We start from the raw sequence: 11,062 nt of genomic DNA on the forward strand, positions 1-11,062 counted from the left end.
ATTTCAATAGACTTCTATCAGTTTCTCCATCAGCATGTTAATGTTAAGTTTTACAACTATACAGTGACCAAATTTGTCCCTCATTTAAGCAAAATAAATTGAAAACAGAAAGAAAATGGATTACAGATGTGCCTGAGGTGAAATTAGTTCTCTCTATTGCCACTAGTCTCCCTTTCTGTATGCATGGCAATGCGGTCAAACAATCGGTTTTATGACATGAAATTAAGAATAAACTTATTAAAAGTAGTATAGGAATTTGAGAACTGGAATGTGAAGAGAAAAGAACTAATAACTCTAGCATCTCATTACAATAGAGGAATTATAAGTAAAGGATTGGATGCAATACAGTCATTGAGGTCTACAAAGCAGGACAAACAAAACATAAAAGCCATAATAGCAACATGAAATATCTGGCACTAGTTTGAAACGCTGCAATAAATCTGTGAAGAAGCAAAAGAATCAATGGCAAAATCATACCACTCTCCGAAATTTCCGCAAGTTCGGATCTCTACGCAATGGTCCATATCCAAGAAACCTTGGAATGTTTCTCTTTGAGAATCGAAAGACATGAAACAAAAGAAATCCAAATATGGCACTTCTCATCAAAAACCAAAAGTACCACCAGATGCTGCCTTTCTTTCTAGATCTGTGATTCAATTCAGCCACAGATTGCCATTCAAGGTACCATGTGGCGCCAACAGTTTGATATGCTTCTTCAGGCCAGGCCATGCCTAAACTCATTCTTATCTGTAATAAGAATGGAAAATATAATCTACCAACCATATTATAACACATTACGAATATTGATCACCCTAAAAGATTATTAAGGTAGAAAATTAAATAATATTTTAAATATAATCCTGTAAGCAACTACCTGCTTAGGAATGATAAACTCTACAAGAGGAAAACCAACAATGATCATTAGATCATCAATGATATCTTTTGTTTTTGAGTAAGACCATTTTCTCATATAAGATACAATGCTTGACTTCCACAGACCAACCAGAAACTGAGAAGGAGGTCTTGTTAGCACGAGAAACTGTTGGCGAATATCTAACTCTGATAATGGGATCCACATCAACTGAACAGAAGTTGGAACTCCAGATGCAAGCATTTTAACATAAAGGCCATCAAATCCTCCAAAATCTTCAAAAAGTATGTCAAACTTCTGCATTGAATTATAAATAGTTCTTCAGAGTAACAGACAAAGCATAGAAGCATGATCTTGTATAACTTTATACAGCATAGTTACTGAATAAATAAATGACTAACCTTGAGATCAACATAATATTCTTTATCTTCACCCTTAAGTGTAAGATACATGACAGCCCAGTCATGCCTAATGTGAGCTCTTCCAACTAGTCTCTTGGAAACAGCAAAAGGAACAGCCACTGGATCCATTTCCCACCTATTTCTTTCATCATTGTACCATGTCTTTGTCATCAACTTCTCCCTGTCCTTGATGATATGCCCCTGCAACAAAAATATTAGAAGATCAACACATAAATCAGTAAACGATATGCAAAGATAAAGCACAACAAAATTTACACATAATTTCAGAGTGCATCAGAAAAGATACAGCATAATGTATCCTCCACATTCCAAGGTCAGAATAATACTAATAGGTGAAATCAATCAAGTTAAATAGCAAATAACTTCAGTTTGAGGAAGAGGAGAAAGAAAAAAAGAAGAAAATCAGTTCTGAACACAGCATAATGAAACTGATAAAAAATGAGTTCATATAAGAATTATACAAGTAAAAGAAGGTTTTTATGAGGGTTGAGAAGACAAATGCTGATGAATTAAGTGGAAAAAGAAGGTTGATAAAGTGGATTGCACATGAAAATTGAATTCAGCACAAATTTGTCCTATTAGAGCCAGTACTTCAATTAGAATTAAACTGCAAAAATAGTGTTTTCACCACTTAAGTGACATTATGCCCCACAGATCCAGTTTAAAAAAACAACTACAGATTAAAAAATAAGAGAAAAAATTGACAAAAGTGACAATATGCATAACCTATTAATCTTCTTAATTTAACTACAATTGGCTAAAGTTAAAATGGCTAAGTGCCAAGGCTACCGATAATGTGCAGTCGGAAGGATCAATATATGCAATCATACTCCTACAAGAAGAGAGGCTAAAGCTAAGCTTGACTATTTTGCCCTCGAGGATAATTGTTTTTTCTTCTTTGTCTACTGCTGGCAATGATCAGTGGATGATGTTGTATGCCATAGAAACATTGTATGGGGCCTATGGGCAAAAGGAAAGTATATTTTTTTTTCCCTACTTTGGGTGATCTCCATGTTTGATGTTCTGACCGTATAGGGATTTGAGTCTTGGCTGGTTGGGATATCGGCTGATCAGCCTTATTCTGGATCACTTTAGGACCATCGCTGTTCTGAAGCTCAACCGATTTGTTTTAATGAAAAAAATCAGGACTATTGCTGAAGCCACAGGTTTTTTGGGACTTTTGCTGAAGCCACGACCTAATGTATAGATAAGCCAGCTCCATAAGCCTCCAGCCTTCCATGGTTACATGTTGTCCTCCTGGTTAGTTGATGGCATTGACAAACAAGAATTTTCATCAGATGATAAGTCATATTCAATTACTGCAGCAGGAATAGGAATAATAGATACTGTCTCAGGTTCTCAGTAAAGCTTGAGCTTTGGCACATGTACATCATAAACATGTAGATCAGCAGATAGCTATACACGATAAGAAGCTAGTCCAAGCTCTCAAACACCTGAAAGGGTCTGCAGGATGGTAGACAGCATAGGACAGATTGAAGACTATCTATAGCAAGACAATCGGAAAATCACCAAATCATTACAACCATATCGAACTTAGCCCTTGCAATCATACTACACCTTCATCTTCCTCTGTGCTACTGTCAACTTTCGCCCATGCTTCATCACATTTGATTGGCCATCCATCAAGGATGATACAATGTACTCACCTTAAATTACATCTTTCGCATGGAAATGAGCTCATGCCAAAGCATAGATGCAAATACATTATTGTTGTCACACCCCCTAGAGCAAAATATGTCACATACTCTAACCACGTGCAGGAAGGCACCAGCGCAATGGGCATATATGTCAAAGGTTCATAGCTTCCTTAGGGAATTTGGATGTCATGCCATTGCATGATTCCAAAAAGGAATTATCTTTTTCCAGAAGGGTTGTCGGTACTTCGACAAAAAATATGTAATAACCGGTAAGCCCTAGAAATCTTTGCAACTTACTAAAATAATAAAGAACCAATCCACCATCGACTTGATTTTCTTAGTCATCTGAAACTTCCAAAATATGACTTTTCCCAAACAGCTCAGTGAATAGATCCAAATATGGCTTTGCTCACTTTTTATGTACAGCCAGTGATGTCATAATACCTCCAACACACTCTTGAAAATTAATCAGGTGCTCCTTCCAACTACAATGCAAGCAAAAGCATCAAGTTCTTACTTTTTCACCAACTGCACAGAAAACAAGTTAGGATTACACGATGATCAGATGAGCCCATTCTTCAACATTTATTTAACATGCCTTCCGATCTCCATTGTCTGGTCATGAGCATACCTGTAAGGAGACAAGTCTAAGTAGTTCAATACCAAAATAAGGGTGATACATTAATCATGTCCCCTCTGAGGTGATAGTTCCTTTAGGTTCTTGGAGATACTCCAATAAAAACCCCATAAAATTTTAAGATTTAGCTCATATTTATCAGTTTAAGGATTAGGTAATATTCCAAGCAAGGAATGTCATCTCATAATGACCACAATATACCAGTGTTCAGTTCAATACGTACTAATTGGTACAGGTGTCCCAACACACCAATACATACCGAAGTCTCAAAGAGAAAGAAGAAGGAGAAGAGGAAGGAACATAGCAATGGAGGAATAGGAGGAAGGAGAAGGAGGAAGAGGAAGGAAGAAGAGAAAGGTGGAGGAGGAAGGAGGAGGAAAAGGAAGTCATAAGAGAAGGCAGTGGAGAAAGAAGCAGACGAAAAAGGAGGAAGAGGAAGGAAGAAGAGGAGGCGGTGGAGAAAGAGGAGGAAGAAGAACGAAGATGAGGAGGCAGTGGAGGAAGAGGAGAAAAGATGAAGCGGAAGGAAGAAGAGTTGACGATGGAGGAAGAGGAAAGAAAAAGAGGAGGCAGCGGAAAAAGAGGAAGAGAAGAGGAGAAAGAACCACGATCGGCGGGCAGCACTAGTCAGCAACAAGGGGCTTAAGGGTGAAGAGGGCTCACATTCGAGCAAGCAGGGCTCCAGAACACAGTGTTAAATAGTTTTCTTTTAAGAATTTGGACCAGACTGCCCAAAACAGGGGTGGTCAGCATACCAGTTCAAACTTGAACCTATATTACGTATCAGGGAAATGGCAGCCTATGATAGTTAAAAGAAGCTCATCTTCAAGTAAAACTTTGGCTCCCTCACTGTTGCTTTTGCTTTGCTGCATTCCAGGACTCAAATGAGTTCTTTCAGACGACTCAGTTGCTGCTGCAATGGGGCGGACAAGTGTTGAGAAGGCAATAGCATTGATAGAATCAAAAAACAACTAGTCACTGCTGTTCAGCCTCAAAGATGCAACAAATGGAACTGTCAGACATGCCACAGTACCAGCAGCAGCAGGTTTCTGCCGCTGTCTCTGGAGTTTGAGCTAAATGGGGTTTATGTTCAAATGTTCTGAAAGATGGATGAAACCTGGTTTAGATCAATCTGAAGTGTTGTTTTGAAACAGCAACCTGCTGCTGTTCAACGCTGAAAAGATCCCCAACAGAGCCAGTCAGCAGCAAGGACTGCTGTACCACCCAAAACGGTATAGTATGGGCGGGATGTACCGGTCCAGGTGTGCACCGGTATGCGGACAACCCCCATTTCAGGTGCCCAGTTAAAATAATAAAAATACCAGAAAAGTGGTGGAGCCCATCGAACTCAGCACTAAAAAAAAAAAAAAATAGGGCTCGTGAACACAAGCCCTCTTCTCGCATACAACGTTGTTGTTGTCGCCATTATCGCTGTCGCTGCTTCCCTGTTGCTGTTATTTCACGACGTCGTTGCTTCCCTACTCCACTGCCACCGCGAATCCTTGGTCACTCTGTTACCACCACTACCATCATCATTGCCCCATGTTCCTTCTACTTCTTCTTCCTAGGTAAGCTCCCACCTCTTCCCCTCCTCTTCTTCCTTCTTCTTCCTTCTCCTCCATCGCTTCTTCTTCTTCCTTCTTCTTCTTCCTCCTCCTCCACCGCTTCCTCTTCTTCCTTCTTCCTTCCTCCTTTTTCCTCCTCTGTTCCTCTACCACCCCTTCATCTTCTCCCTCTTTTTCTTCCTCCGCAAAACACTAGCACATACCGGTGCACCGCATGTCAGTACATTGATACTGACTGGTACATACCAATGCGAGATATCACCGAAACGGGTCTGATACCCGAAATGACGATCCTTGGTCAGCAGTACAAGAAGTGTCTATTATAGTGGCATATGGTAGTTTCAATCCGCAATTCCACTCATGGTTAATCAGGTCGGCCATCGCTTGGCAAGATATTAGCCTTGTTGCACGTTAGCGGTTGCATAATTGAGGGGGATCCTGCATTCTCTTTGCCTCCAGCCAGTTTGATTTTGATTCTGTCAATGATGATGCTCTATTGCTCTGTGATCAATAAGTGCCAATGAACATCTTTTCACATTTTCATTTTGAGAATCCCAGTTCCAACTTATCATAGAAAATTCCTTTACTCTTCCAATCAATCAAAACAGTCAATGACATCCTCCTGAAAGTAGTTGAAATCCATCATCTATTCCAATATGTTCTCTGGCCTCTTGAAGCCATCATTGACAATGTATGTGGCACAAGTAAAAGTTTCATCACCCATGGATGTCATCATAGAGATGCATCAGCATGTCACTCAGGCCTAATTCTAATCCCAAACTATTAGGATTTACGACCCTATGGTTTTTTCAAATTCCAAGAGATTTCTGGACAGACAAAAATTAAAAGTCTTAGTGCTGAAAAAAGGAACAAAAAACAAAAAACGATGATAAATTAATCTTACATGGCTTATTTGTACTCTACAAACGTTCTCAATCCTAACTACAACAGACTAAAGCTAAACTTTAACTTTATATGATCCTAAGAATACTCATATATACACTGTTACCCGTTGGCCACCACCCCTCTTAGGGTCAATGGATGATGGCACACATTACAGAAGCACAGGACACACCCATAAGAGAGATAGGTCATGTCAGATCCTTCCCTACTTTTGAGTGAATCTGCCAATCTGGTGGTCTAGTCAAATGAGGACTCTTTTAAGTACAGGCCAGTTAAGACAAGGACAGCTCAGCCTGCAGCTGAACCGGTATAGTTAGTGGAATTCTCAAGTGGGATGCTGAAGCCAACTGATCCAAAGTTAACCTATATATAAGTCATCTCCAGATCCTCCACAACAACTTTCCCCACAAAAGCTTAATATCTAACTCCTGGGGACCTGAACAATTGTAAGGATGAACTAGTAAGTTGCTTCCCCTTCGAATTAATCCATCCCTTATATCCAAGTAGAGTTCCAACCCAGTCACAGGATGATTTGATAATGTGGCAACTGTATTCCTTCTACTATTTCGACTTCCATAGACTTTTCTCAAAGCAAAATAATACTAACAAATTTACTAATTAATACCTCTGAATCATCCCTCCTGCTAATAAGTTGAACAGTTTAGAAGTAATTTTAAAGGATCATTAAGCCCAATGTCAGGAAAAGATCCATATAAACCCTTAAATAATTGGGGCCGTAGTGTATTTTATCGTTGTCTTTGTCATTGTCTTAAAGGATCACTGAGAGTAACCTAGGCAACTATCAGGAATCACCATTTGTAAATATGAATTCTTTATTTTCACAAAGAAAAACACTTCCAAAGGGTCGATCTAAAAGAAACTAAACAACTATATCATTAAACTTATAGAAAAATAATAAGGGGTGTTTGGGGCCTCACAAGTCCCCTTTGTCAATAGTATTTCATTATCTAAAATATTACTAGTCAAGAAAAAAAATCTGATTAAAATACCCTCAAAATAATGGCTCCTCTCCCCTTTTCAGCTTGGAGGAACCCTACTCTGGTTGTTTTGGACTTCAAGCCACCCTTAGGCTGCTAGTATAAGATACATTAAGAAAGCCAATTTGACCTTGTCAAATGTCTTATAACAAATTTCCCCAAATTACACTTTCTCCCCAAGAAGGTCCTTTGGTGTCACCCTTCACAACCATTATCAATCATTCCCATTGTTGCAGTAATCCAGATATCTTCAGCTAACTTCAACCATTGCATTTGATGTATAAAAAGGCTAGACAAACATCATTTGGATATAAAAATGTTAGGAGTCATCTGTGGTAGGTTTTCACTAAATCTGAGGAATAGAAAGACCTGGAAGGAATAGTTAAATGGAAATCTAAATAATCAGATTGCTTGAAATTGCAGAGAGATTGTAAAAGAATTATTATAGACTACTATGACAAGGCTTTGGGTTGCATGACCCTAAATTTACAATGTTGAAAAACTCTTAACAAGTCTAGAGAACATTAAAAAAAATCTTGATGTAATAGCTGCACTCCCTTTTTCTCTGCTAGAGTGAATACCCCAACAATGACTTCTGTACTTAAGTGAATATAAGATAGCTCTCCATAGCCATGCAATTAGAGGAAAAGGGACCCAAACACTTGAAATTTTACCAAGAATCTTAGCCGGGAAGAGTTTCTGAAACTCGATTAGTGAAGAGCTGGTTCAGCTTTGATTTGAACCGGAATGCAAGAGTTGCAAGGGATGCTTCATAAGAGCCAAATCATTGGGCATGTAACTGAAAACTGCATGCCCTCTTTGGAAAAATTCATTTCTTTTTAATTTTGTGGAAGCTCACCAATGAAACACAATGAAGCAGAAGAAAGTGACTGAAACATGACATAAAACTGACAAATCAACTGAATCAAATAAAAAAAATGTACTGGACCCTTCACGACTCAATCGAAAGTAGAAACTGGAACTCCAAACTGCTATCTAAAAATCAATTTGTGTAATTTGGATCTAAACATATTTTCTTGGTGAAGTTTAACTCCTAGATGCATTTGATGTATTAAAAAGAACTCGTAAGGATCAAAGTCAAATGTAATTGTTACTACCAATTGGACAAGAAAAAAATGCATACAGGAAAAGATATGCAGCAACATAAATACCCAAAAGCAGAGAATTCGCACGTTAAAACATCATTATTAAATGTGGACTCTCCACAAAGAACCAGTTGATTATTGCATAATAAATATGCATATCATGCAAGAAAGATATTGATTATTATATGACTTATATTGTTAGATGTAATCCACATATTCATACTCTACAGCCATTGTTCAATGCAAAATCTAAAACGTACCATAAGCATCAAGTTGCCTAAACATGGGGTTCATAATATAGGAAAATGTACCTTTCTTTGATCCATGTAATGCCTACCATGATCCATGTTCTCTAGTAATTCCTTTTTCAAATTTGCTTTTGCTTCCTCCCGCCACTTTTTCCAACCATGAAATAAATGAAGACTAACAGCTCTGGGAATAACAAATTCTTTCTGTCCAAACATCCACTTCAATTCTGCCTCTGGAAAACCCTTCAGCACCTCATCCTCTGAAGTTTTTGCAAGGAAAAGATTTTCATCACCAAACTTCTTTAGCTTTCGCCTTAACTGAGCTTCCATATTCATTTGCATCTGTTTGGATTCTTTAAGAGCTCTTCTTATATTAGAAACAAAACCTCCAGTACTGGTTTCTGAATCGATTTCAGGATCTTCAGCTTCCAAAACTTTTGGCAGCAGCATCTGCTCCCAATAATCATTTTGGGCTGTTTCTAGTTCTTTCTTGATATCATCCCTGGACAGCCTAGTTGTCACCTTCAATGGACTGCAATAAAATAAAATTATAAATCAGGAAACCTGACTCAACTGGTCATAAAAATACTGTGAGCACCAATGGCAACCAAGATGTATGATTAGGAACAAGAATCAAATGTTACAGATATAATTGTTTGCAATCACGCAGTGGGCTTCAAATTATACCTTGGTCAAATTTATATGCACTGCCAAGACAAGGTGTGATCTCAAATTCTCAATTACAAATTTTTTAAGGTTAACTTGACTAACATAATATATTGCATAACTCTATGACATTACTCATTAGTTCAAATGCACAAACCATCAGCAATTATCTTTCATTTGAAAGAAGTAAGCATGAATCAAATGCAAGCCTATTCCTAGTGACATGTAGGTAATGATCAACCATCAAAATGTGAAAAAATTTAAGAGTTGAAAAGAGTATATCATATTTCAACAGAATAATCTAAAAGCACTAAATTTCTAAACAAGGGGAGTAGGGCATTTTGATCAATTTTTAAAATTAATAGAAATAAATAATAAAATATTTGTACAGAAGCATCAAAGAATTAGATTAAACAATACAGATAAAGACTTCCTGATCTATGATTCCTGCTAAATTCCAAAAAAAATATAAACATCTAATTAAGCTTTGAGCATCCCTTTCCTTTCATTTGTATTGTGGACTCACACTAACACCTACTTTCTTTTACAGGTAAATCCAATTTATGGCTAGACATATATAGCAAGGAGCTTTTGGCTATGCCTTTTCTTTTAATACCGAAAGAAAAGAAAATACCTTATTTGCAGACGACTGAAGTCTCTTTCTAGAAGGGAAAATGTTATAGGACATTGGAAAATAATTTTTTAAAAATTACTAATAGTATGAAGTCATTATATTACCATGTCATGGCTACTATTTGGCACAACATCTTGAAAAGTTGAATGGTATCAGACACCAAAGACCAAGTTTGTCGGTCAGACATACCACAATATTCAAACTACATACCTTGCAACACTGTCCTGTTTCAACCGACGGCCAAATCTCTCCACTAAGAGTTCGGACTCCCTTTCAATAAATGAAAGCTCCCTAATGGCAATGCTGAACGTCAATGTCTCCCTCCTCAGGATCCTGTCCTCAATGTCCCCGACCTTCTCCCAGATATCACTGTATTCCTTCTCTGCAGCAACCAAGCTGTTCTCCAGAGCCTGCACATTCTTTCTCACACCATCACCATCACCCTTTTTTCTGGACAACTTGTCCTGCCGCTTCTTCATTGCCAAAGCTGAGTTCATAATATCCTCAGACCGTTTCACCAGTTGCATCTTTTCCCTTTGCAACTCCCTCAACTCCAAATTCAGCTTCCTAAGAACCTCTTCCTGAACCTCCTTCCTCTTCTTCTTCACTGCCCTCAAAGCCTCCCGAACGCCATCCATATCTCCTCTCGAGGATCTCACCTTCTCGATTCTCTGCAGGAGAACTGAAACATCAGCAAGCAGTTTCCGGGTGTACTCTGAAAACTCATGATCCATAGAGGCGTCACTGTTCCGTGTTTTTTCCTTCCTCGACTGCACGGTAGCCGCTACAGCAAGGGCACGAATTCCAGCAGTAGGAATTGGGAGGAAACCAACCGCGATGCAGAAGAACAAGAAAGATAGAGGCTTTCGAGCATTATGGAGAACAGTGGCGCACAATCCTGATAAATCTGGCGACTTTTCCGAGGACTGATGATCGGGAGGAGTTAAGGAAGCAGAAACGCGAGGATACGGATGCGGGAAGGGAGGAATGAAGGGTTTAATAGCAGCTCGAAAACGGTGGCGAGAGGGTTTGGAGCGGAAAAAAGGGGGCGAGAGGGGAAGGCAATAACGGGAGAAATGGAAGGGGAAGGGAGTGAGGAGGGAGGAGGTGAGATGGAGAGAGACAACACTGGATTCCATGAGCTAGAGAGAGATTAGGGCATGGGAATGGGCTATGCTTCCTCGGTTGAATTCTCTATTAAGGGATTTTGCAGCGATTTGGTAGTAGGAAAAAGAGAGAAGAGAGGAGGAAGCAGGAAAGAAGCGCACGTCGCGCGCTTCGTCTGCCCCCGAGTTCGTCAGTGTGGGTTCGGGGAAAGGGAAGACGGGGAGACGGGAGCGAGATGGGTTTAAGA

At 39.0% G+C, this 11,062-nt stretch overlaps 1 protein-coding gene across 2 annotated transcripts in view; it reads right to left on the reverse strand.

Moving 5' to 3' along the window:
* Positions 1 to 11,062, reverse strand: part of LOC135618902 (probable inactive ATP-dependent zinc metalloprotease FTSHI 5, chloroplastic) — a 46,539-nt gene extending 35,477 nt beyond the window's left edge. The window contains exons 1-5 of one of the 2 annotated variants that reach the window (XM_065120313.1): positions 9,919 to 11,060; positions 8,472 to 8,940; positions 1,273 to 1,473; positions 875 to 1,168; positions 478 to 747 (exon numbers count right to left, since the gene is read on the reverse strand). In XM_065120313.1, the coding sequence (XP_064976385.1) occupies positions 478 to 747; positions 875 to 1,168; positions 1,273 to 1,473; positions 8,472 to 8,940; positions 9,919 to 10,847 (2,163 nt within the window). In that variant the 5' untranslated portion in view covers positions 10,848 to 11,060. Of the gene's footprint in view, positions 1 to 477; positions 748 to 874; positions 1,169 to 1,272; positions 1,474 to 8,471; positions 8,941 to 9,918 lie in introns of both variants that reach the window. The other variant, XM_065120314.1, reaches the window with a different exon arrangement.

This window comes from Musa acuminata, chromosome BXJ2-8 (genome assembly GCF_036884655.1).
Source record: "Musa acuminata AAA Group cultivar baxijiao chromosome BXJ2-8, Cavendish_Baxijiao_AAA, whole genome shotgun sequence".
In the NCBI taxonomy this organism is placed as follows: domain Eukaryota; kingdom Viridiplantae; phylum Streptophyta; class Magnoliopsida; order Zingiberales; family Musaceae; genus Musa; species Musa acuminata.